Raw genomic sequence first — 27,569 nt, 5'->3', positions numbered from 1 at the left:
CATGACTTATTTGTTATTCATTTTGTCAGTAATGATAGTGCTTTCTCGATTAACGCAATTATTGACGCGCGGTTTTTTCAAAGAAAAATTCGTAGATCTTTATGCAGATATTATTCATTGCAATATTTTGTTAATTCCAATAAAATATTATATGTTTTTTAATCATACGTTCATTAACTTACATAGTAAAGGGTTAAATATTTAAATTTAAACTACTTTTTAATGAATATTATTCGTGTAATATATCATTCATTTTTAACTTTAGAAATTTCATGATTTTTTATTGCAAAAAACATTATAATTGATAGTTGTCTTCTATCCTTGTGGTATTGACCAAGTTCTTTATTTTGAAGGATCATCGTACTACCGCTAGACGGCTCCACCTTTACTTGCTCCCTGTATAGCAATGGTTCTCTTGAACATTGCGCGTATAGTAGAGAGGTGGTTCGCCTTCGGCAACGTTGAGAGCACCTGGAGGACGCGCGTGTGCCTCGTGCAAGAGACAGTCGAGACGTTAGTACGATCGCGACGCTGTCGTTGGCACAGCCGGCTTACAAAGTGAGTCTTACCTTTTATTTTTTCAAGTTTTTTCAAAAGGACCTCGTGCATCCTCGCAAACAGGAGTTCATCGTTCTTTTCAAAAAATACTTTATTTTAACGTTAAGAAAAGAAAGTGAAATAATTAATTTGTTTCTTTTTTCCCTCCCACTTATCTAAAAAGGTGATCAAAGCAATTGAAGGAAAAATCTTAGAGTGTTTGAAGAAAAGAAGATCTTTCTCTTTCACCGTCTTTCTGGGTAAAAGAAAAAAAGAAGAAAACAATGTTAGTTTGCGAACCGGTTCTAAGTGAACTCGTACACGTGAATAAAAGGGGTAGAACGTAGCTTCTCTCTTTCTCCGTCGCACATACATACGTACACCGAGTATTCAAATTGATTGATCTTTCATGAGTCCTTGGAGTGAAAGTGTGTCTGGATTTTGAAATCGACACCGTGGACGAGCTACTCGAAATATGAAGGATCTAGCAACGAATGACCTTGACAGATCGGTGAGTGACCTTTTACTCTTTTTTAATTCATTTTCTTGAACATTATCAGAGTCCTTTTTTCTTTCTCGTCCTTGTACGATATCTATACCAGAGTTGTAAAGAAAGACATGCTTAGATCTTTACGCTCGCACGCGGCTAAGTTATGCCTATGTTTCCTTCCTTTAGATTATACTTGACTTTTCTTTTTCTTCAGAGTTCATTCCAAGTTCCCACGGGAAGACAGGACGGGAAGACTTGCGTGAAATGTAATAAAGAATGAAAAAAGGAACGTAGAGGGTTTTAAATGATAATATCGTTTTATTATAACGACTCGTTTTGATGAAGTTTACTTTCTAACTATTTTTAGTCATTTGATATTATAATTATAGTGTTGTTTTAATATTTTCTATTGGTCTACATCATGTAGAGACGTTTTCTTCTCTTATATTATTCCAATTCGACGTCCTTCTCTTGGGAGTAACGACTTCTCGAGTGGTCTCAACACCGACGCTAGTCTCAATCCTCTTCTCTCAACATTTTTTTCACTCGAGAAAAGACTGGAGAGCTTGGTAAAAACGTGAGAGACAACTCATCAACTTTTTCATCATTTTGTTGTTGTTGTTGTTGTTGTTGTTGTTGTTGTTGTTGTTGTATATCTTTTTTATTTCTTTGATTATAAATGAAAATAATTATTTATAATAAAAGATGTAAAGGATCGATCGTAGACTCATCAGAGTTCTTTTCATCATCGTCATCATCATCATTATCGTTATCCATTCATTCTTTGAAAGATACGAAGTATGGTCGAGCATGGACATAGAAATTGCGTCGGTCGATATTCGCAGGAGCAACCAACCACCCACCATTCGTTTATATAAAAGTGGGGGGTGAAATCGAGGGCGAAGAAAATAAAAGAGAACCCGAGGAAGACCGAGAAATACCGATGAGAAGTTCAACAGACTCGAGACCCTTAGATCCTTCTTTCTTTATTACTGTTTCTGTTCCCCTTTTTTGTACACTCCAATTAAACGTTGCTGGTAATCAAAGCTTTCTTAACTGAAGATCAATCATCTAGAAAAGATTTTCCTTCTTAAAAACAATAATTATTATAAATTGTTACATCAATTAAATTAATTTGTTTGTAACAATTTCAGTATAAAATACCGACGTTGGAGTTTCTTTCTTTTTTTATTAATTTTTGTTTGTTACCCCCCACTTTTCAACCGGTTAGAAAGATTGATGTATGTGGAAAAGAGAGAGAGAGAGTAGTAGGGGTGGAAGGAAGACAAGTAGGGGTTGACTCGCTACGCGTTCATTCGCAGCACCAAGCGAATCAATATTTGGAGGGTAGGCGTCCCGACGTGCACCGTCGAAGCTACAGCTTGTGAGTCACTCACCCCTGGCCAGAAAAAGGGAGAAGAATGACTTCTCTATTCTCTGGTTTCTTTTTTATTTTTTTTCTCCTCCTTCTTACCCTCCTTTCTTCTCTTCATTCTACTCGAGCTCGATGCGTTCATGAGCGTCACGCGCATACGTTCGAAAACTCGAAGGTACTCTTTCGTGGTGAAGCGTAAACCGCTTCAATTCTCGACTCAATTGTTCTCTCTTTCTCTCCCTCTCTTTCTCTTTTTCGTTTCTATTCACTTTTCCTCCCTCGTTAAAAAAAAAAAAAAAAGAGAGGAGAAGAGTAGTCTCATCGATCTACCCTAAAGGAGAGTAGTTTTTGTTTTTAGAATAAATTCATTTTCTCATTTGTATTTTCTATTTGTGTTAGTACAAATTACTCGGATGATTATTTAAAATTATAAAATGGCTTGTCGATATCGCAACTTCTTATAAAATCTGCACAAGCCTGCCATTTATGAGTTATTGCGAGATACGCGATAAGTAGGAAGGATAGTTGCTGAACATGGATGCTTGAAAGATGAAGTAATTGAATAAAATAAAATAAAAAATATGTACATAAGCTGGTCTGACAACATATTGACAGATGAAGATAAGAGTTAACGTGTAATACGATTTTTATTTATTTCTTTTTTTGTTTTGTATTCAAATATGTTAGATAACTCGATTTATAATTAACGATTGTATAGTTGTAATAATTATTTAATCGCCAATTATGCTGATATTTGTTTTTTCTTTTTTTTTTTTTTTTTGAATATAGAATTAGGGAATTTTGTTGATTTCACTTGGAGGTGCAGAGTTTAATTAAGATATTACAAATTTTCGGATTCTCTGGTTAAGACTCTTAACGATGAAACGTTAATTTACGAGCTTTAAAGGCGTCCCTCGTATGCGTACAACCATGAAATGTATGCATCTAAGTAAACCCGTTTGAGAAAGAGAAAGAGAGGAAAAAAGAAGAGAAAAAGAGAGAAGATGGAGTCTCTCTCGGTGGGAACAGGTTCCATAAAATTGAACGTTCTTCCGTGAAACCTTTATCCGCGGCAGGCATCTCGTCCATGGTACAGTTGCGACTGATACGGTGTACAGAATGCACACGAGTGCTTTTCAAGTTTCCTTTACAACAAGGAGCATCATTGAACCCTTGGCAAACGTCGTTGAATCCTCGTCAAATCACTTGCTAGAAACAATCTATCCACATCTTTTTTATTTATTCTATTTATTTATTTCAAACAATCCTCTCGTGATTTTACTTTTAGAATTTTACTTGTAGAAAATTGAGAAAATAAATTAAATTGTTATTTCATATTTTGTTCATATATGTTCATTGATTAATTGATTTTTATATTTAATAGGTAAAACTATTAGGAAGAAAAACGAGAGTCACACTAGAATTCAGGAAGCCGTTAGATTGCTAAAATGAAATCAGAGAAGAAATGAAAGGAGAGAATAGAAAAGAAAAGAAGGAGAGACAGATATTCGTTAATATCATCGGTTTAATTCGATTACTGAAGCCTTATTACTCGGATTACGATGGAATTCAAAAGGGAATACATTTCTTCGTAGATCGAGAGACTTTAATTTGTGCAGCATACGTTCTATTTGCTCGTTAAAGTCTCTCTCTTTCTCTTTCTTTAAGTATTTATATTCAATGTATTTAATACTTTTAGTTAAATATTTTCTTTTTTTCAAAAATTTATATATATATATAAGAATTTCAAACGTTCAAAGTTCAATTTGGAATATCGACGTTAATTATAAATAGTAAATAGTTTTTATACTAATTTAAGTTAAAGAGACCGTGTGATTTATTATGACCACTTAGATTTGATTCTAATCTCTTGAAAGAACTTCATAAGAAATAAAGAAAGAAGGAGGAAAACCGTTGATTCGCTAGGGTAAAACAGATTTAATGGTCTGATGAGTTTATTTACTCGTTTAGTTCACCGTTGGACGCTACGAGCAATTAACGATAAATTGATAACAGATTATAACGAAATGCCATATTTATTTTAACATTTGTTTTTTTCTTTTCTTTCAATCATTGATAGAAAATTTAATACCCTGTCTCCGGAGTATATTCTTTAGATATTTTTCTTCTATATAGTAGAATACGTCTTAGGTATAATATCCACGAGTCGTTTTTTTCTATTTTTCATCTCTTCCTGTAACTCACCGTTAAGGAAGCTACAGTCTGTACTATTGCGTTCCACCTAACGGTTTATATTGTGATCGGACAACGCGCCTTTTCTAACAACTTGAAAATTTGCCTAGAAAAATATGTTCTTTCATTCTTAACATGAAATATCATTCATGGGAAAAGATTTACGGTAATAGTAACAACAGTTCTTTTATTCACAAGATTGTCATCGACATTTTTATATTCGTTATAATTAAAATAATTAATAGATCAAAAATATATTAAACCTTTGTACTTTTAAAAATCGTCTCAAGTTGCTAGAAAATAGCTCATATTAGATATTAAATCTAAATTTGGTTAGGAATAAAAATAATAGTAGATTGTAATAGAGAGAGTGAACAAAAAACGAGGTTTCATCGTACTCGTAATCATGTAAATGTTCTTCATCTTGTTCTTATTTCTCTTGGCAAGGTGCACGCCTATATCTTTTCGACTTTGATTGTCGTGGCCTTGAGGAAGAAGAGGAGAACCGCGTCGTACACCGGTTATTGTAATAGCTACGCGTAGCCGTCCCTCGCGTGTTCGAGGCAGATGAACGAACAAAAAAGGACGAGGGTTGAAACATAAAAGAAAAAGAAAAAGGAAGAAGAAGAAGAAGAAGAAGAGAGAGAGAAGGCCGACGACGTCCAGACATTACCCAAAACTTCCCTTCCGGCGAATCTACCATGGCGTGCATACTTTTTTGTTTCTTTTTTACTTTACCAAGAAGCTTTCAACGTTTCTCCCTAATTTTTGTATCGATTCTTTGTATACCCTAAAATTTTTCTTCTAATCCACCTGGCAAAACGTTCGTATCATTTCTTGACAAAAAATCACTTTTGTATATTGAAAATACACCACTGTAAAAAAGTGATATTTCTTTAAATTATTACTAACACATAGAAACAATTGTAGATGCGTTATTGCGTGACTGGCAAGATTTCTATAGTCTTCTTGGTTGTTGAATACCATTAGAGAAAGTAAGAATTATATTAAAGTCTATTATCAATTCGTTGATCTATGACAAGTGTATTTCAAGCAAGGATTGTCAGTTTCTTTTCAAACTCATCGTATAAAAAAACGGGATTGTTCTAGTCTACAAATCACGAGGAATTATTTGTTTTACAATTTAATTTCGAAACAAATTAAGTATAATATCAAGTCTTTGGAAAAAATAAGATAGAAAGTATGAATTATTTTCCGACAATTTGTATATTACAGTTTGTTAAAGAAAAAAAAAGTAGTTCTAATTGATAAATGATGATATTTATAACAACGGTCGATTGATAACAAGTTACGGGTCAGTTAGTACCATTAAAACGTATCCACGCGTTCTAAGAATGAAGTTTACAAAGGTACGTGTTAGGTAATTAGCTTTTACGGTCGTTTGAACTAATTCAAAATCGATTGGACGTAGTCGTTCGAGTTCGAGGAAACCATAGTCAATCGGAATAAAGATAGAAAAGAAGATGACACCTACGTCTTACAGTAAAAAAGGGTCAAATTCTCGAAGGGACCTTTTAGGACTTAGACTAAGGGTCGAATTGTAAGCTTGATCATCTTCTTCCAAGTCGTTTCGAATGACAAGTATTCGTGATTCGAGACTCATTTGTATGGTTTTATCTATACAACCAAAAATTACCAAGTAGTATTATTCTCGATTATTTATTTTATTTTTTTTTAAGGAAATATTTCTGTGGTCTCGCAATAAATTCACTTTAAAGAACAACCAAAATATCATCAATGATTTTTATTCTGTAATTGTACGCTTTCTCTTTCTCTATGATAGCTATTAAAAGATAGATAATTTATTTTTTAGAGAGGCCCTTTTCGAATGAGGCTACAATCTTCGAAAATAAAAAAAACAGCAGACAGACAACGTAACAACTTTCGAAAGGTTCCTTCGAGATAATTGCTTGGACCGGATTCCACTTGGTCTTCAACCATCCTCAGCTTAATTAATAGTTTCACGGCCAGTAGCGTCAAGATATTATAGCATTCTTAGAAATTTTCCTTCGATCTTCCAAAAGAATTTGGATACTTGTTCGCACCTATGACGAAAAAAATATTTCGCGTTTAAATTATTGTAAAAAAAAACATTACTTTTTCTATGTATATATATATATATATATATATATATATATATATATATATATATATATATATATATATATATATATATATATATATATATATATATATATATATATAACTATTATAATTATACGTTATACTATAAATAGTGTAGGTAGACTTGTAATCTAAAATACGATCGATAAGAATTAGGATCAATTATGTGTGTTGTAGATGCACGTCGTGTAAAATAACGCGAGAGAATCGACAGAGATAGTGGTGTGTAGCGGCCGTGAAAAAGAGAAACGAGATGAGACGGCCCTTTACGATTTTCCCTCTCTCTCTTCCCCCCTTTCTTCATTGGACTCCTCGTCCTTTAGTATATCTTTTTCATTCGTATCTCTCGTTTTATTCGATCGAGGTAGAGTGCTCCTCGGTCATGTTAGTCTATCGTCTACCTGTTCTTAAGCTGAAAACGTAGGGATTGGTTGGTGCTGGTGGTACATCGGCCATTGGGATTGGAGAGAACCGGATCGTTTATACCCTCCGGGCGAGGTGCATCCAGAACAGACGCGGTCAACTAGCCGAGTGCGAGAATCTTCTTCTTAGGGGACGAACGAACGAACTCAACCGGACAATAAGATGAACATAAAATAAAATTTAAAAAACCGACTCGAGTGGCTGCTCCTACCGTCCTCGATTCTATTTGCTCGCTCTGTTTGATTATTTTATAGAAACTATGATCTAGTAGTAGATTATCTTCCTCTGTTTCATTTATTTTCTAATAAAAACAGATACAATCTTTATAGGTAAAGGTAATAGTTCATTTTATTTTTAGATTAGATCAATCGTTGTGTTGAATTAATTTAGTTCAAAATTGGTTATATCAATTTGTATTTTTTTCTATTGAAAATAATGTAATTTATGTTGGAAGGAGGATAGTTAAATAAAAATAGCGTTTCTCTTGGCCCTGTTAGAGGTACTTTGAAAGGTGCAGAGAACTGTAAAACGGAAGTACGTATTCCCACGTTTTTCCTCGACGGAATCACGTTCTGGGGCGGGTTAAATACTCTCTGTAAAAGAGCAAAGGGGGGAAATATGACTTGCACAGCGAGAAATTTCTCTGAATAGTTCGGATTAATGAATTTAGCTTGATTCTTTCTAGAGGATAAAAGTATGTAGCTTAGGAATTAGGTGAACGGCTTTTCTTGATCTCTCCTATTACATTGGAGACTCGTAACGTGATACCGTAATATTCTGAAATCTGAGAATATCAGAAAAGAATAAACGATATCTCGATGACAATTTTATTCTGTCCTTCGTAAATGTATTCTGTTGATAACTTTCTAAGGGGGAAAAACAAGAAAATATCATACTCGCATTAGCCTATCTCGATCTCGTGCGAATTTCAAGATGCACCGATTGTTCTGCAAAAGCTGTTGCCTCGTAAGTTCCTTATTAGGAGTATTAATTAGTAAATTGCAAGCACGTAGGAACGGTTGAAAGGATACGATATCCTTGCGTGTAAACTTTTATATTCTCACGATGTATATATATTTATACTTTGTAGATTTTTTTAAACGATCAGTTCAAATACATTTTTATCCGTAAAAATGTATAGTTTGATATATGAAATGGCAATAGTATTGTTGAAGAAAGTGAAGGAAATAATCAATATTTGTTGGAATTATAGATAGTAAAAGATGGCAGTGCATTGAACCCGGAAGAAGAAAGAAGAACGTAGGCGAGGATGGGACGACGGACACCTGGATGAAGATACAAGGTGAAGGCTAGCTTGGTAGAAGTATTAAGAGGGTGTAATGGCAAGCTGGAAATGGATTCTGCCTGTGTGTCTGGCGACACTATGGCCACTCGTGGAAGGTTACCTAGCTGTACTATCCTCGAGTACACCAGTTGGTACTATTGTTTTCGAGGCAGGAGTACCGCAGTTAGGTGGTCGTCGAAAGTACGAAGTTTCCGACGAACGTACAGCATGGTTCGCAAGGAAACTTCTCAAAGTTCATCCACATACTGGTCGTGTGACGTTGGCTAAGCAATTAAGTTGCGAAGGTCTTCAATATCCTCGAATTTTTACCTTCTACGTGGACTCCACGAGTTCGAGATTAGGCAGACCAACCATCGATTATTATAGTTTGCCATTGAGAATATTGATAACTGGTTGTGGGGAAGAAAATCGAGATCTTGCTGCTACCAGAGGATGGATGGCAGAGACCTTGGCCTCTTATGCTATGCCAACTACGGAAAGGTAATCGTTTGTTTACTCGTTTTATAATATATTAAATTCGATCTCATTTTTTAATAAAATTAATGAACCTACAGGTTTATCGAAGTTTGTTTGAGAACTTCGCAACTCGTCGCAGCTCTTCGAGATTTTCTACCACAGACTGCATTGAAAGAATGTGAGACCAGATGGGGTGGTGTCGCGGATCCTCGTTTTTTGATCGAAGGAGCAGGTGGAGATTTAGTCTCGGCCTCGGAACAGTGTCTGGTAGATCCCTTATGGAAGGTTTCTGTGTCTATGTATTTGAGGTGTGAAGCGGAGTCTCATTTAGCAGATGCGGAACATCGTTTGAAGATCGTATTCCATCATCGTCAACTGGACGATACCGATCTTGGTAGGAGAGTTAGAAGAGAGTTAAAAAATCAATCACCGTATTTCGAGCAACCTCTCTACGTCGCAGCGATCGAAGAAGAAAAGGAACCAGGTGTTTACGTGACGTCTGTTCGTGCTAGAGATCCCGAAGGTGGTACAGTACGATATTCCATGAGTCCTATCTTGGATTCTCGCTCTCAAACATTGTTGGTATTAGACCCAATTACTGGTAGAGTAACCACACGTGCTAGATTGGATAGAGAAAACGTCAATGTTCATTACTTCCGAGTATTGGCCGTGGACGATTCGTTTCCACCAAGGACAGGTACTACGACACTTCAAGTGAACGTTTTAGATGCGAACGATCATGCTCCCACCTTCGAGTGGCCAGAATACGATGCATCGATTAGAGAAGGTGTATCAGTTGGTTCGACTGTTGTTATAGTAAAAGCAACCGATCAGGATACCGGCAGAAATGCCGAAGTCGAATACTCGATCGTTTCGACAAGCGGTGGTGGTACAACTGTTCACGCTGAAGATACCTCGACCTTTAGAATCGATCCACGTTCTGGTGTAGTTACTACGAGGATGCCACTCGACAGAGAGAAAACCGAGATCTACACTGTGATACTTTGCGTTACCGACTTGGCAACTCCACCATCGATACGTAAAACCTCGAATGCCACTCTGATCGTTCGTGTTCTCGACGACAATGACAATTACCCTCAGTTCACTGAACGTACATTTTCTGTATCATTACCAGAGGATCTTGATTATACTTCGAATCCGATCGTGGCTAGGATAAGAGCAACTGATGCAGATGCGGGCAATAATGCTGCTGTAAGATACGCTATTATCGGTGGTAACACGCAAAGTCCTTTTTCCATCGATAATATGAGTGGGGATGTTATTCTCGTGAAGCCTTTGGATTACGAATCAATGAGGAGTTATAAAATCGTCATAAGAGCTCAAGACGGTGGAACACCACCGAGATCAAACACTACTCAACTCTTGGTTCACGTAAAAGACGTCAATGATAATGCACCCAGATTTTACACCAGTCATTTCCAAGATGCAGTTGCTGAAAACGTTCCAATCGGTTATACGGTACTCAAAGTCCAGGCTTACGATGCTGATGAAGGTGTTAATGCACAGATTAAATATGTCATAGCTTCTCGCGACTTCACCGGCGCATCTACGGAAAATTTTCCCATCACTGTTAATCCTGATACTGGTTGGATCTACACTACTAAACAATTAGATCGTGAATTATGTTCTAGGTAATTATTTTGATCTTGTAGCATTGTAGTAAGAACTTGGATTGATTTTTTAATTTCCACAGGTATCAATTCACGGTAATCGCTTCAGATTCAGGCGAGGAACCAAAATCCGCAAGTGCCACTGTCATTTTAACAATTTCCGATGTAAACGACAACGATCCTTCCTTTGATCCAAAAAATTACGAGGCTGTAGTGTCAGAAGATGATCCACCAGGCACTCCTGTGACATCTGTTACCGCAACAGATCCTGACGAAGATGCAAAGATACATTATGAGATAACTGCAGGCAATACAAGAGGTCGATTTTCTATAGCATTTCAGAATGGACGCGGTTTAATTACAGTGGCTCAACCTTTAGATTATAAACAGGAAAAAAGATTTGTATTGACTGTAACAGCTTCGGACAGTGGTGGAAGAACTGACACTGCTTTGGTTTACGTGAACGTTTCCGATGCAAATAATTTTTCACCAGTTTTTGAAAATGCTCCCTATTCGGTCTCGGTGTTTGAAGATGCACCAATTGGTACGACTGTTTTGGTGGTCAGTGCCACCGATTCCGACGTTGGTAAAAATGCTCAAGTTACTTATAGTCTTGGAACGGACGGAGGTGAACAAGAAGCAGCAGAGTTTACGATCAATGCACAGACCGGTGCCATTACTACAACTCGAACACTTGATCGTGAAAAAGTTCCAGGCTACGTGTTAACTGTAACAGCTAGAGATGGTGGTGTTCCACCTTTATCTGATACCACGGACATCGAGATATCAGTCACCGACGTTAACGATAATGCACCAGTGTTTAAAGCTCCTCAATACCAAGGTTCGATACCTGAAGATGTTCTGGTTGGCACGAGTGTACTCGAAGTTTCTGCTACCGACGAAGATATAGATCTCAATGGCAGGGTAAGATTATTCGTCTGTATATGTAAAATATAAATATCTGTTCTATTTAAAAATTATATTAATTTGAATTTACCTTAGGTAAGATACGCATTAGAAGATAATGGAGACGATGCCTTCGCGATAGATCCAACCACAGGAATAATAAGAACTTCCAAATCATTGGATCGAGAATCCGTAGCAAGGTACACTCTGAAAGCCGTAGCTGCAGATAGAGGTTCACCATCGTTATCTTCGGTGGTACCAGTCATTGTAAAAATCGAGGACGTCAATGATTCCCCTCCGGCATTTGAAAACGATAAAATCATACTTTATATCGCTGAAAATTCTCCAGTGGGTTCGACCGTGGGCGAGATTTACGCCCACGATCCTGACGAAGGATCCAATGCTGTTGTCACTTATTCTGTTATCGGTGGTGAGGATTCCAAAAGTTTTGCATTGAATGTTAGACCTGGTGGTGATCGTGCAGAACTGGTTACTCTTGAAGAGCTTGATTATGAATCACCAAAGAAGAAATTCGAGTTAGTTGTTCGAGCAGCTTCCTCACCATTACGATCGGATGCTTTAGTGCAAATTATGGTAACAGATGTCAACGATAATGCACCAGTACTGAAAGATTTTCAAATCATTTTCAATAACTTCAAAGATTTTTTCCCGACTTCTCCAATTGGCAAGATACCGGCTGTAGATGCCGACGTTACCGATAAACTGGTCTACAGCATTCTCGCTGGTAATAATGCCAATCTAATAGATTTGAATAAAATGACAGGCGAAATCCGTCTCTCTCCACAATTAAATACAAATGTACCACGAGTTGCTACGATGGAGGTATCAGTAACTGATGGTGTCAATGAAGCAAAGGCTACCATGACTCTATCAGTACGATTAATCACAGACGAGATGCTCTTGAATTCGATAACAGTCAGACTTGACGATATGACGGTTGAAGCTTTTCTTAGTCCGCTGTTAGGATATTTTTTAGATGGTCTTGCTGCCATTATACCTTGTCCAAGAGAAAACATCTTTTTATTTAGCATTCAAGAGGATGCAAATGTGCAAGGGAAAATATTGAACGTTAGTTTCTCAGCTCGTAAAGTTGAACCAGGTACATCCGAAGAGTTTTACAGTCCGCAGTTTCTTCAAGAACGAGTTTATTTAAATCGAGGAATTCTGGCAAGGCTTGCAACTGTCACAGTGTTACCCTTCGACGATAATCTTTGCGTAAGGGAACCTTGTCTTAATTTTGAGGAGTGTTTAACTGTATTAAAATTCGGAAATGCTTCTGGTTTTGCTAGCAGCGATACAGTTCTCTTTCGACCAATTTATCCAGTCACCACATTCGCATGCAAATGTGCTAAAGGTTTTACTGGTAGCAGAGAAGCATACTTGTGTGATACAGAAGTGAATTTATGTTATTCTAATCCCTGTCAGAACGGTGGAACTTGTTATCGAAGAGAAGGCGGATACGCATGTTCTTGCCCATCCGATTATATCGGAGAAAATTGTCAAATTTCATTGGAAAAAAATGCTTGCGAACCAGGCATCTGTAAAGGTGGTTCACAGTGCACCATTAAGAACACAGGAGGATTTACTTGTGAAGGATGTCCCGTAAGAGCTTTAGAAAATGTTACTCCCTTGTGCGAACTGAAAGCTCGTAGTTTTGGACCAGCAACATTTCTTACATTCGGCTCATTAAAACAACGTCACAGACTTCACGTGAAACTCAGATTTGCTACGGAATCATCCGATGGTCTGCTTCTTTACAATGGTCGTTACAACGAAAAACATGATTTCGTGGCCTTGGAGATAATCGAATCGCATGTACAATTTAGTTTCTCGCTTGGAGATGAGATTACCAGAGCATCGGCTGAAATCCCTGGAGGTGTATCCGACGGACAATGGCACGAAGTCGAAGTATCTTACATTAACAAAACAGTAACAATTTCTTTGGACAACTGTGATGTTGCTTTGGCATTAGAACACGGTGAAAGATTAGGTCCGAAATGGGCTTGTGCCGGAAGAAGCGAGCAAGTACTCGAAGATCGTTGCAGTCTTATCACCGAGACATGTCATCGATTTTTAGATTTAACAGGACCTTTACAATTAGGTGGCTTACCTGCCATACCTTCAAACTTTCCAGTTAGAACTAAAGACTTTGTTGGGTGTATCAGTGATCTTTACATCGATCACGTATTTGTCGATCTTAATTCGTTCGTCGCAGACAATGGTACCAACGCTGGTTGTCCAGAAAAGAATGCATTTTGCTCTTCCCTTCCTTGCAAAAACAACGGCGAGTGTCGTGAAGTCTGGGACGGTTTCATTTGCGAGTGTACCGAAAATTTCGCTGGACCAACATGCGAAGAAGAAGTTGGAAAACCATGGAAATTTCACGGCGATGGTTTGTTGAATTTCAATCCACTTCTCAGGCCAATTCAACTACCGTGGCTGACGGCACTCAGTTTAAGAACAAGAGCAAAACATGCGTTCGTTATGGCAGTACAAATTGGACAGAATAGTTCGGTTCTGTTGGAGATTCGCGATGGAAAACTGGTTGCTTCGTTGGATGGCACAGACATCATTAGAACTTGGAATAACATTGCTGATGGTGAATGGCACAGGCTCGAAGTACTTTGGCAAAGTGGCCACGTTTCTCTCGACATGGACTATCGCGATAAACCTTTGACTTCAGTTCTCCCCGCGAAATTACAAGGACTCTACGTGGGCAGAATTTTAGTTGGTGGTCCAGATCAATCGATAAACACTGAATTACCATTCTACGATGGTTGTCTACAAGATCTTAGAATCGGTACAAACCAAAGTGTATTGCAACGACCGACCGTTCAAGAGAATGTCGAAACTGGCTGCATATCCGAAGCAGTCTGCAGCATAGACTGTCCCGAAGCATCGATTTGTATGACGAAATGGCAAGCAAGTGAATGCGTTTGCGCAGCTGGTAGAGTTGGACGAAATTGCGAACTTGTTTGTGATTTGAATCCTTGTAACAATACTGGTACTTGCATCGAGGATAAAGAATTTCACCGAGGATACAAGTACGTAAATTTTTATTGCATTTTCATAGTTTTAAACTTATATATATTTTTAATTAATACTTTATTTAATTATTTAATTTTAGATGCGAATGCAATTCACCGGAATACTCTGGAGATTATTGCGAGATAAAAGCTGATCAACCTTGTCCAGCAACATGGTGGGGATCACCGGTGTGTGGACCATGTCATTGTGACGAATCTAAAGGCTATGATCCAGCTTGTAATAAAACAACTGGTGAATGTTATTGTAAAGAGAACCATTATCAACCACCGGGTCAAAAGGAATGCATTCCCTGTGGATGTTATGCGATTGGAAGTTTCGGGCCACGTTGCGATACAGAAACTGGTCAGTGTCGTTGTCGTGTTGGTGTTATCGGCCGATCTTGTACAGCTTGTCCAAATCCATATGCAGAAGTAACTTTACATGGTTGCGAGGTGATCTATGATGGTTGTCCAAGGTCTTATGCAGAAGGTTTATGGTGGCCTAGGACTAAATTTGGAATGACAGCTATCGAAGATTGTCCCAACACAGCCGAAGGAAAAACTTCGAGATCTTGCGATGATAAACTTGGAGGATGGCAACCACCTGATCTTTTTAATTGCACATCAAAAAGCTTTCGTTGAACAGAGACATCAATTAGCTGCTTTAGAGGCTCAAGATCTTATGTTAAATACGTATGTAGCTGTGAAATTAGCAAAGGACGTACATGATGCTGCCAACATGACGAAAAACATGTACGGTGCAGATTTACTCGTTGCAGAATCTCTGTTAATCGCATTGCTTCGTTACGAGGAGAGTCTCATTGGTCTTAACTTGACTCACAGTCAAGATAAAGATTACGTGGCTAATCTTGCTGGCATAGCTAGTGCAATTTTACAGAAGAAATATATCGAAAATTGGATAAGAATCGAATCTCTCAACGGCGACAGTCCAGACAAAATTATGAACGCAATGGCTAAATATTTGAACACTTTGACTTCATCTCAGCATGATACTTTTACCAGTCCCTTCGAAGTGGTTGATCGTAATATAATACTGGGATTGGATATAGTAACTTCCGAAAGTCTTTTCGGTTTCGAAGCATCAGAATACAAAGAGGATCCTTCGATGTCCACTGCAAGACCATCGGAAGCTGATCGAAAAGTTGTTTTACCCGATACTTCAACCTTTCTAAGTTCAACTGCACACTTCGGACCATCGATAAGTTTTCCAAAGTACAACAATTACATGGCAGATCCAAAAAGATTCGACACTCATTCTAAGATACAAGTACCTTTGAGTATACTGGGTATTAAACCATTGGTTCAGGGAGAATTGAACGTGAAAAATAGTTTAAACAATCAAAAAGCTGTATTGAGTTACGTGCAATATAAAGAATTAGGCTCCCTTTTACCTCAACGATTCGATGATTCGGTGGCTGTTAGATGGGGTGTTGAAGTATCAGTAGGATCACCTGTGATGACTGTATCTGTGTTAGTACCGTCCAAAAATGGTTACGAATCGTTGACTGGAATTCCATTGCAATCGCCAGTTCAAGTAAGACTGTGGCTTAGCGAAAATGACGATTTTAAGACAAGGACCAATCCACAGTGTGTTCATTGGAGTACTGCAAGAGGGTAAGTAAAATCAATAGTGTTCGATTTGTTTGAATATGACAAGTTATTTAATTTTATATTCATTTTGTACACACAGAACTGGAGAATGGAGTCGAATGGGGTGTACAACGGAAGTGGAGGACAATAGCTTGTCATATGGTTCGATTGTCAATTGTTCCTGCCTACAGTTGTCGACTTTCGCTGTGTTAACGGATGTACTCGATCTCGAATACGTGCCTGAACCGTCCCTGTTAGAGGATGTTACAAGTTACAGTGCTTTCATGCTTGCCCTACCACTTTTACTTTCAGCTCTGCTCATTTTAGCTTTGATACGTGGCACAGGAACAAATTCAAACAGTATTCACAAAAATCTCGTCCTCTGCGTGTTCCTCGGCGAAACGTTGTACCTGATAGCTTTGAAAGCAAGAAGTCCATTGGTCACCAATGAATTTCCATGTAAATTAACAGCTATTGGTTTGCATTACGCTTGGCTAAGTACTTTTGCTTGGACTTTGGTCGATTCTATTCATCTTTATCGAATGCTCACTGAAATGAGGGATGTCAATCATGGACAGATGAGATTTTATTATACAATGGGTTATGGCATGCCTGCAGTTATCGTTGGTTTGACAATCGGTGTCAGGGCGGATCAATACGGAAATTTCTACTTGTAAGAATTCATGTTTGAATTATTTTTTATATACAATTTTTAATTAATCATTCGTAGACATATTATTTATTATATTAATTTACAGTTGTTGGCTGTCGATATACGAAACAGTAATTTGGTCTTTGATAGGACCAGTTTGCGTGGCAGTGTTCGTTAACTTCTGTATTCTCGTAATGTCCATAAGAGCAGCGTTTACATTGAAAGAACACATTATGGGTTTTGGTAACTTGAGAACATTACTTTGGTTATCCGTTGCATCATTGCCCTTGCTTGGTTCCATTTGGACTTTGGCAGTGTTGAACGCTTCTGAAACGTCACCGACTTTATCGTATTTGCTCAGTGTGGCAATTGTCGTTCATGCAGCGTTCAGTTTAATTGGATATTGTTTCATCAATGGAAGAGTTAGAAGGAACCTGTACCTGAGTCTTTTGAGATGTATTGGAAAAAAGGCACCTTTATTGGAAGGCAGCATGGGCAATGGAAGCAGCAGTCAAAATGTTAATGGTCATTCGGTGAGTTTCTTATGTTAATTAATATTATAATCACATTGATATTTGAATCACTAACATGCATTGAACGAGAATCGTCTGATAATTCGCAGAGATCGGCATTAGCTTACTCGTCTACGTACAGTGGGGCCGAATCAGTTTGTAGAAGAGTTCATGTTGGTGTATCGACAAGTAGTACGACTTCTCGAAGTACAAATAAAACTGGTTCTAGCCCTTACCGTAGTGATACACATTTGAGACACACGTCAACGTCAACCAGCAATTACAATAGCGATCGAGACCCTTACATGTCGTCCAGGAGTCAACGATCGGTTGTACATCCTCGACAAGGTATATAAATTGTTTTTTACATATTTTATTTTGTTAAACGATCATTATACAATAATATCAATTAATTATATAGAGTCAAGTGAATCGAGAAATCCACGGAGAGATTCTGAATCCGATTCCGACGGTTCTCAAGCCGAAGGCGGTGGGAGAAGTTTAGATCTTGCTAGTTCACACAGTTCTGATGAAGACGATGTTACTTCGAGATCTCACAGGAACATGGGTGTTTCGGCTCAACAACCAGTAGCTCACAGCTATCTTCCAAACATTCACAGTAATCCTGCCGAACACTTGAACATACTTTGTTCGAATGCTGAATTATTCCCTAACATAAAACCGATTTACGCACCGAGATGGAGTTCCCAATTACCAGAAGCCTATCTTTCATCCAATGGTACAAAATTTATTCTAATAAATTCTAGATAATATAATAGTAAAATATAATATAGATATAATAATTGAACGTTCTAACTCATTTTTGTCAGTGATGGACGTACGAGGAAGTCAATGGTCAGGTGGTACAATGTCAGATAACGAGATGGCCTCTAATAAAACGTCCAGTCCAAATCCTTTACCATATCCTGAGATGAGTTCACCGCAGAAGAGTCAGTTAGACGAAAATTATTCTGAAGGGGAAGAAAAGATACATCACGTTGGTGAAAAGTATCTTTTCCCGTACACAGCCGAAGAGGATCATACGATATCACCGACACCATACATGTTATCGATGTCTTCGCGAATTCTTGCTTCGAGCATGAGCCATCATTCTCAGAATTCAAATCACGAGAATATGAGTGGTTCGGAGAGGTACGGTAGCTTGAAGAGAGGTCAAAGTTTGCATGGATCTCAACACGACAATATGAGTGGTTCCGAAAGGTATGGAAGTTTGAAAAGAGGCAAGATCACTCCAACCGTATTGGAGGATGCACCAGAATTTATTCTACCGATGAGTGGTAGGATATTGTCCAGCTCGTTGACGCACGATCTTCAACATAGCAACGAATTGGCAGCTCTGAGACAGCAGCAGCAACAACAGCCATACGAACAGACGATCACTGAGACTGAGTGAGTACAAATGAAATAGTAAAAATAATAATATGGTGCAATCCCGATGCAATCCTAACATGGGTAGATACAGAAGTAAAAATAATCAACAATTCCTTGGTTTGATCAATAATATGATTTTTATAGTCCTCTAATTTTTCCATTAATATTTTTCATTGAAAAAGAAGGTGCTGGGACGTGTTAATCTAATCTTCTATTTTGCTTCTATTATTCATGCTTGCCCTGGCAAATGAAACGATCAGCGAGGAGGTAAGCATGCATGCATTTCCCATAAAATTCCTACTCACGTTGGAATCCACTCAAAGATCCTACTTGAATATAAATTTATTATAGTTTATATAAAAGAATGATTTAATTTAGTAATTATTTTGTTGTGTTACAGGAAGGATACTAACGCGGAAACGTCCGTATGATCGTCGTCGCGACGTTTAGTCGTATACAAAAAGATATCGTACAAATTAAAAAAAAAAAGAATTAGAGATTAGAAATCGAAATGGCTTCGATCGATCATTTCCATCGCTCGAATAATAAATTATGACAAAATAATTGGAAGGAGGAGGAGGATAAATAAATTCGAACGATTGAAATCAAAATCGTAAGCCATCGGATGTAGATCGATAAATTTTAAGAAAGAAGAGGCCATGACTGTACTTATAAACTTAGCCATATTTTAATTAGCACGTATGTGTGAGTGCCTGTTGATATAAACTATACATATATATATATATATATATATATATATATATATGTATAGTGAATATGCTTGTTATTTCAATTCGAGTGATTTAGAACTCTAACTTTTGCGAGTACGTGGCATCCAGCGTCCGTTAATACAAATTATATTAAATTACATTTAAAAAATATGAACAAAATCAAAAAATAATTGAAAAATGTCGGACGCTCGATGAGAAACTGATCTCTAGCTCATCTTATCATTAGTGTACTTAGTATCATCTCCCCGTCGTAATTTAATTTCTTCATTGAATATTCGTGCAATGTATACATTTTACTTCCTCTTTCTCTTTCTCTCTCTCTTTTCTATTTCAATCTTTACCATTTAGATTCTATTATATATACGTTGTAGGCATTTACAATCCACTTTTCTACATGCCATGAGAGATAACGTAAGTCAAACCGCATCGCATCGCATCGTACAAAACTGCGTCGCGTTTTTCGTACTTTTGTATATATTTATATGGAAAGAAAAAAAAAAAAAAAAGAAGAAATAGTATGTGCAAAAGAAAATATAATTTATATACCCTCGTCTACGACGAACAATAATCCTTTTGCCTTCTGACTTCTTAATGGCGATTATTTAATCTCTCTCGATGAAAAAAAAAAAAAAGAAAAATGATTAGAAAATTCGCGATATATATAAAGCTCGAATATTTATATACTACTAGTCGATGATCGTTATTGATAAAAATGACTTTTTATTCCTTATTGAAAATATAAATAAATTACAAAATATAGCTAGGTTAATACTCGGAAGAACGTTGTCTTTAACATAAAGTCCAATGCACCGTTTGTTCCAGTGTTTAGTTCATTATCGATCTTGGCTCAGTTGCTATTGTTACTTTTATGTTTTATTTTATAGTTTCCTTTTTTTATTTTTGCATGGCACAGATTATCATCGAGTATAGATAATCATAGATAAATAATAGCCCAATCGATATTTACCGCACTCGAACACGGTGCATTTGCTAAGGTACGTTTTTATACGCAGGTGGGTATAATCCATTTCGTGTTGTTACGCCATAGAAGATTTCATTTAGATTACATTAGACAATAGACTCATCTTAAATACTATCTGCATATGTATATTTCCAATGTTGTGCAAATGATTTGTCAAACAAATCCTCCGATCTTTCTTTCATTCATTTTTTTTTTGTCATTTCCATCGTCATTACCAATCGTAGAATCATCGGAATCATTTTTTTGTAATTATACTTAATCTTAACAACGAACTATTCAAGATATCGGATTTGCCGGACTATGGCACTTACACATTATTATAATTATAATAATTATTATTATATTATGACTAATCGCTAAAGACTAGGAGATATTTCATTGCTACACAGTACTCTCTGTGTCCGATGCCACGGACAAGGTCTGCATTTTTGGTACGGAATAATTTTCCGTGTGTCCATGGTAACCACCTGATCGATTTGACATCCTTTCCAAAGTTGACGGCGCGGATGGGGTGTCTTGATGAGCTTTGGGAGGAATCGGTGGAGGACTTACCTATAATTTATATTTAAAATGTTAATGTGATCTCAATCGTATAACAAATTTTTGTATTTTTTATTTTACCTCCTGAGCAGAAAGAGAATTTGAATTCTGGAATGTACCACTAGGGAAACTACAAGTAGAAATATTGAGAGAATTGATCATAGACGGTGGTGAAATGTTCATTATATCGTTACACCTTGTGCGTGGTTCAGAATCCTCGTAACTGAGATTATTTAGATTAGTTAAGTGAGACTGGAAGTCTAATAAACTAGTTGTTGAGATCCCGCTGTCTCGAAGATCGACCGGTTCATTTTGTGTTTCTGAATCATCGTCTGTACTCCATTCTGTATTACGTTTGTATGCCAATCGTTTTGGTGGTGCAGGAGGTATAACAGTGTTAGTATTGTTGTCTCTTTTATCAGGAGCTGAAATATGTGAACTCGAATTTATTATTTTATTTAACAGATTTGTTTTCGTTTTGAGGAAGGGAACTTACTGCAACCTCTAGGTGGCAATGGTGGTGCTGATTCTGGACCAGGCTCGCTCCAAGAACTTCTCAGACCGCTTTGATCTACCCCGTCAGTTGGAGTTGGCAAAGAATGCCTTAATGGTAATTTCGGGCTTAATGGTTTACTTAGTGTTCTTTGATGAGTTGGTCTAGGTGGAGTTGTCCCATAACCCACAGATCTTGGTCTTACTTCTCTTTGTGGAATAGGTGGTGGTGCACCATCGACTCTAGAATAAAATCTTTCGTCTTCTGGCAAACCATCGCTCTCAGCATGAGACATTCTCGAACCTACGTTTTCCAAAGTTGCTGGCCGTTGTTTCTCACTGATAGGTAAAGGTGGCAATGGTGAACTGAAAAGTCAACAATCTAATGTAACATATAGAAAATAAAAAGGAAAAGAAAAATCGTCAATGAATAAGAATGAGGATTTATCAGTGAAATATCTTCTTTATGATATGGAACTTCGTGTATTTTATTTACAAAAAGTAGGTGAGAGGATATGTAACGTTCGATTACTTGACTATGCTATCCTGATGAATCGTTCGCTGTCTGGCAAGTGGACCGAGACCTTGCTTCAATTGAATAAATCTTTCGAACAGTCTTTTGTGTAATGGTTGAACACCGGGCGGTGCTAATTGACCATGCAAAACCATTCCCGATTCTAGGACATTTATTTGATCGAGTATTAAATTTTTCAGTCGATTCACGTGCGGTACCATATCAGGATTTTGCCTAGCAAATTCAGGAGTCAAGAATGCTTCTTGATATTTCACTATTCCACCCATAACGGTTGCATCGAGTATGCCTTGTAGCCTCATACTGAAGGGACTGATGTTTCTGTGTGGTTCAGCCGTATATTGAGCTATGTGTCTTCTCAATTCCCTTTCAACGGATTGCATCGTATCGCAGGCGAACTGAACCGGCGCCAAGATCTCCGTTTTTTTTTCAATCACTTCGAACCATCTCAAAATACCTGGCAACTTTGCTTCGGTAGTCAAAGTTGTTCTCTCGATCCACATTGATTTAAATTCATTTTCACGATCAACAGGGCCTCGATGTATTGGCCGATCAAACGTAAATCTTCTTACGTCATTCACCATATAAAATGCTACCACGCGTTCTGGAATTTCTGCACCGCTACATGCCAAACTGCCTTCTTCTGGTATCGGTTTGACATTACATATTTGTATGTCTACAAATAATATCGATTAGTTTTAAATTACATTCAATATTTAAATTATCTCTGTACAAATGTATGAAGAAAATTTGAGAAATCGTACATTGACCCTCGGATGATAGAATACATTCATCGGGTGGCGAATTATTCGTTAATATTTGTGCGCTTGGGAATTCAGTTTGCAGTCTTTGAGTGAACGTCACTATTCTCTCGTATTCCAAACCACGATAAATGAACAGCTTGTTCTGATAAGTGAATACAAATATTAGTTTTTAATTCAATTCACATTTTATTTATTTCTAATAGAATTTGTTTAGACACTTACCCTAACGAAAAGTGGAAAGCTTAAACCGTAGAATCCAACTCTGAAGTATTCTGGTTCAGGCCTTAGTTGAGTCAAGATATTATCCAAGAATTTAGCTTGTAGTTTCAACACGTGACTTAATTTCGCATAATCGTACAATCTCGTTTCGTATAAGATAGCCAATTCCTTGCAAAGAGGTATACCCTTCTCCCAACATTTACCACGATCCAAATAATGAATGATTTTGTAATAAAGAATTTCTTTTCTCTGCCATTCAGGTTGTTGAGGATGTTCATGATCAGATGGTAAAACGTTCGAACCCCATCCTAATTGATCGGCATACAATTTCATCGTGAATCCAGCTTCCGTGTAATTCTCAGCAGCTAGATGTAGATCGTGTAACTTGTAAATGTAACGTAGATACATCTCCTTACGATTGAATTCATTTTTGTAAAAGTTCTGCAAGAAGAACGATAATATACCCATTACGTATATTTTTTTTTAAAACATGACCAGAATGTTCGAAAGTCGTAGAAATACTGCTCTTTGGACGAAACGATAAACTTTTCCGTTCAAACGCGATAGATAAGTGCTAAATATTAATTTAAATCTGGCCATGTGCAAGCTTCGTTAACATACAACACGTGGCAGTTTTTACAGAGATATCTGTGCTAACGGTATCTAATACGATTAACACTTTAAATATCATCATAACAATTTCATTGCTCACAAACATTGCATATTTATACACGTCATATCGTTGAGATAAACTCACCAATAAATTCACGGTACATGACATACGTTTGTCACGATTTTCATCACCTTGAATAACGCTACGATAATCCAAAAGTCTTTCTAACAAACGAGTGATCGACGTGATGAATGCAGTACCACTGTCCTTCCAAGCTGGATCCTCCGATTGAACTCTGTCCAACAATCTGCAACAATTCATCGAGAAGATAAAATAATCATGTTAAATAAAATAAAAATGTCGTTGTGCATTGGGCACCACTTACACAGCGCTAAGATGTTCCCTAAAGCAGCATGAAAGTATAATTGCAACGCGTGATTATCAAGCAATGAATAGATTTTCATTTAAATTAAATAAAAGATAATATATAAGGTTTGAAACTTACATGGTATTGAACAATTGTCTGTATTCGTCGTCACCTTTATTCTCACTGATAAGTATATCCAATTTATCTATAAGTTCTGACTCGACAGATTTAAAGCTACCGCGTGCACGTTGTTCACACTCCATCATGTCAAAAAAGATATGTAAAGTTGCCTTTCTCAGTTCACTTTCTGGAACGAGAGTGACCTCGAGGAATGGTCCAACCATTCCAGGAATAAATTCGAGTTTACGATCACCCAAATTTGACCACATGGATAATATTTGAAAGCCCATGAGAACTCTCATGTCGCCATATTTCTCAACAATCTTCTCTCGTTTAACTTCGGAAAATTGTTCCAGTTGTAGCGACGGTTGCGTGAGATAAGCTACGGCCAAATTGAAATACGTTGACCAAAGTTGCGAATCAAAACTGCTGTGAAGAAACCGAAAGGCTAATGGTTGAGCAAGCTCTTGCAAAGATTTCAATATGACGTTGTTTGCTTGCATCCTGATGACCAACCAATCGGGTGGAAATACTTCTTGCTTAACGAGATCGCGTAAAACTAAAAAGACTCTCACGAGAAAATCTTTTAATGGTTTTCGTTCTGAACCACGCGACAGTTCCTCCCACAAACGTGAATAATGATACTCATCCAGAAGTTGAAGTAAGCCTATCAAACAGGCAACTAAGCAACCAAGTACTGGACCGTTTGCATTGATAACTATGAGTATAGTTTGTACCAATACGTCTAAAATCGATAGACATAAGGTTTCTACGTCGTGATGAATACAATTGTTAACCTTGTTTGCGTCTCTGCCTCTCTTGTGAAGAAAACTCAATATTTCTCCGAGTATATCCGTGCAAGTACGAAGTTCTTCTCGTCTGGCCAAGTGAATTCTGAGATGTCTGCAGATAGTTACCAACAAAAGATTTCTACTTTCGTCATCTTCCCGAAACAAGCTAGACGTTGTTAGATTTTTGATGGCCAATAATTTAGCTTGTATCAATTGTAACTGTGGTTCTCGTGGTACCGAGTCCAACATTGTACACGTTAATTTGGCAACATCGAGAACAGGTAATACGGCTACCAATTGTTCAAAGACAGCTGCGATCGATAATAGCAAAGCTATTTGTGATTGTAAAACCATTTCGTATGATATACTCAACATCTTGCTTAATGCGGAAAAAACACAGTATAGATCTCTTTTAAAACTATCCTCGAATTGGCCAGCCGTGGCACGTGCAAATAGCAATCGACTTTGTATGATAAATTTAAAAATATATTCGAGAGATTTGAAACATTTCATTATCGGTTCCTGTTTTTCAGCTGCTGTTACCCAATCAGCACAGTGTTGTACGCTACTTAAGAGACCTTTGTAAACTAAAGCTGCTGCAAAGTGTCCAGAAATATAAGCATCCATAACTGGTTTGAAATGTTCGAATTTGGAATCCTCGAGTAAACTGAAGATCGAGACTAGTACTTGAAAGACCAATCCTGAATGTGCCGTTGAATTGCCATCCTCGGTATGAAACATCGCAAACAGTGCATCCAATATATCTTGAAGAAACTTAACTAATTCCTCGCCATCCAATCTAAGAACTCGTCCTAATGCTTCGGAAATATGTTCAGGATGAGCTTTCCATTGAAGGAGACTCAACAAATCAACATTCTGAGTTAGTTTCGTACTGCAGAGAAGAGTATGAATGAATACAGCTTCTTTAGGTGATCTTGTGAAGGATGGGGCACCTGAAAAATGTAGATATTTTAAGTATACAGCAGATTTTTTTTAGCGCGCGTGCGTCAATTTTGAGAGCATAGAAGAAGAGGGTTTGCAGTTTCTCAAGGCACGTATAAATCTTAAATTCACCTGTAGCGCTTGGTTCTCGAGCACAGCTGGGTAAAGATAGGTAGCTAAGTGAATCTAATTTAGCTCGTTCTTCGCACTTGTAGATGTACAGCTCGTGAGTGCCATCTTGAAGCGTAGCACCGCCGGGTTCCATTAAACGTACAAAAGCGAACGCAAAAAGTTTCTTATCGTTTTTCTCTCGAGCTGCAATAACAAGTTAAAGTAGATCGAATCTAATACTTGGATAAGATATTAAGGATCTCAAAAAAAAAAAGAATACTTACTGGAACAATGACGAAATTCAAAGCGTACGTGACTCCCATAAAACTTGTCAATGGGTATGGCTAATCTCACAGTTTCTGCCCAGGATGGACTATTGTGATGATAAATGACTAAACTTTGATATTCTGAACTACCCTCGGTTCCAGCTGCACCAAACAAACATCCCTCCAATGGTTGGCCTTCGGCATCCAAGACTAAGATAGTCACCTAAAGATAAAAATTCAAAAATTTATTTGTAAACGACGAATACATAAAATAACACTGTGATCATTCTTACCTCGATATTTTTTCCAGTTGATTTTCCACCACGTTCGAATTCACCACGTTCGAGTTTCAAATACAAATCGTTTCTAACGTCACCTGGCATTATAACGTCGGAGAAACCTAGCTTCTTCGTAAGACAAATGTTCTTGAACAATAATGGATTTTCTTCTCGCACCTGAGACAATTCACCATGTAATATTCGAAGGGATACTATTATTCCATAATTTGGTTGGCCAGGAAGCGGAGTACATTTATTATTACGAATAATTTGTTCGTGCAATTGATGAAATTCTTTCTCTTCGCCTTGGTATACCTGGATTATAATAAAAACAAGTATAGAAAACTTGTGATTGCTGTTAAGGATCCACCGTAGATTCGTGAAAGGATTAACGAGCTATGGGAGTTATGGTTTACCTTAAAGGGTAATTCTAGTTCCTCCGTATGAGTGGTATCGGCTAAAGAAAGTACCGCGACCCCATGAGGTCTCCTGTAAACGGCACTTCCTGCCTTGTTTTTACCGGAGTCAGAATACAACATTCTACCGCATCGCATGACGTGTGCAACCAGGTAAAGATCACGGCTCAAATCGGCGTTACCAAGATCCGTGAAGATCGTACAATTGTTGTGTAATTTTTCAACGTAATTCGAGAAACCTTCTTTCGATATTTTGACCAAAAAACGTTCGCTCAAGTATTGTCCTCTTTTAGCATCGTAAAGGGAAAAATAAATCTCGGTGTCCTCCCCTACCGAATGACCAAAATCTCGCATGCAGAAATAGAGATGATGCGTCAATACTTTTTTGTGTTCTTTGCGTTTCAATGTACCCCTCGTTGATGCACCTTGCGAATTTTCCGCGCTTTGTAGATGCTGCGAAAAAATATTACATCTTTTATTAGTATAGTAAAAGACAAACAATTTCAGTTGAAATTGTCATCGCGTAACTTTAATTAAGAACACATGCATTCGTTCATTGCAAATAATTACCACATGGTAGAGATCAACGACAGACATAGTATCTGGGTCCACCATGTGTGCACCTTGACGTGGTACCAAGTCCAAGCCAAGTTTTCTGGAACGTACAGAAAAAACAATCCCATCTGATCAACTGAAATTAATGATAAATAAATAGAATATATATTTGCC

General features: G+C 37.4%; 2 protein-coding genes across 3 annotated transcripts in view; one reads left to right on the top strand and one right to left on the bottom strand.

Moving 5' to 3' along the window:
• Nucleotides 1-910: 910 nt before the first annotated feature.
• stan (protocadherin-like wing polarity protein stan) lies at nt 911-19,798 on the top strand. The gene is given in 13 exon segments (XM_015328707.2): nt 911-1,048; nt 8,377-8,949; nt 9,024-10,577; nt 10,640-11,480; nt 11,559-14,527; nt 14,611-15,136; nt 15,138-16,144; nt 16,221-16,793; nt 16,879-17,305; nt 17,395-17,632; nt 17,706-18,023; nt 18,115-18,694; nt 19,077-19,798. Coding segments are annotated over 12 exon segments (9,510 nt in total). The 5' UTR covers nt 911-1,048; nt 8,377-8,503; the 3' UTR covers nt 19,108-19,798.
• Nucleotides 19,799-20,107: 309 nt separating this feature from the next.
• spg (dedicator of cytokinesis spg) overlaps nt 20,108-27,569 on the bottom strand; it is a 38,550-nt gene continuing 31,088 nt past the window's right edge. Inside the window, exons 5-18 of one of the 2 annotated variants that reach the window (XM_015328710.2) lie at nt 27,411-27,495; nt 26,841-27,293; nt 26,440-26,739; nt 26,165-26,369; nt 25,902-26,084; nt 24,055-25,780; nt 23,935-23,952; nt 23,694-23,856; nt 22,940-23,377; nt 22,718-22,859; nt 21,954-22,629; nt 21,426-21,787; nt 21,011-21,354; nt 20,108-20,941 (exon numbers count right to left, since the gene is read on the bottom strand). In XM_015328710.2, the coding sequence (XP_015184196.1) occupies nt 20,771-20,941; nt 21,011-21,354; nt 21,426-21,787; nt 21,954-22,629; nt 22,718-22,859; nt 22,940-23,377; nt 23,694-23,856; nt 23,935-23,952; nt 24,055-25,780; nt 25,902-26,084; nt 26,165-26,369; nt 26,440-26,739; nt 26,841-27,293; nt 27,411-27,495 (5,266 nt within the window). In that variant the 3' untranslated portion in view covers nt 20,108-20,770. The remainder of the gene's footprint in view (nt 20,942-21,010; nt 21,355-21,425; nt 21,788-21,953; nt 22,630-22,717; nt 22,860-22,939; nt 23,378-23,693; nt 23,857-23,934; nt 23,953-24,054; nt 25,781-25,901; nt 26,085-26,164; nt 26,370-26,439; nt 26,740-26,840; nt 27,294-27,410; nt 27,496-27,569) is intronic. The other variant, XM_015328711.2, reaches the window with a different exon arrangement.

The sequence above is a fragment of the Polistes dominula genome, unplaced genomic scaffold (assembly GCF_049000335.1).
Source record: "Polistes dominula isolate Pdom_NZ unplaced genomic scaffold, Pdom_raw_medaka contig_32, whole genome shotgun sequence".
NCBI lineage: Eukaryota > Metazoa > Arthropoda > Insecta > Hymenoptera > Vespidae > Polistes > Polistes dominula.
This window is presented reverse-complemented; position numbering and strand designations above follow the sequence as displayed.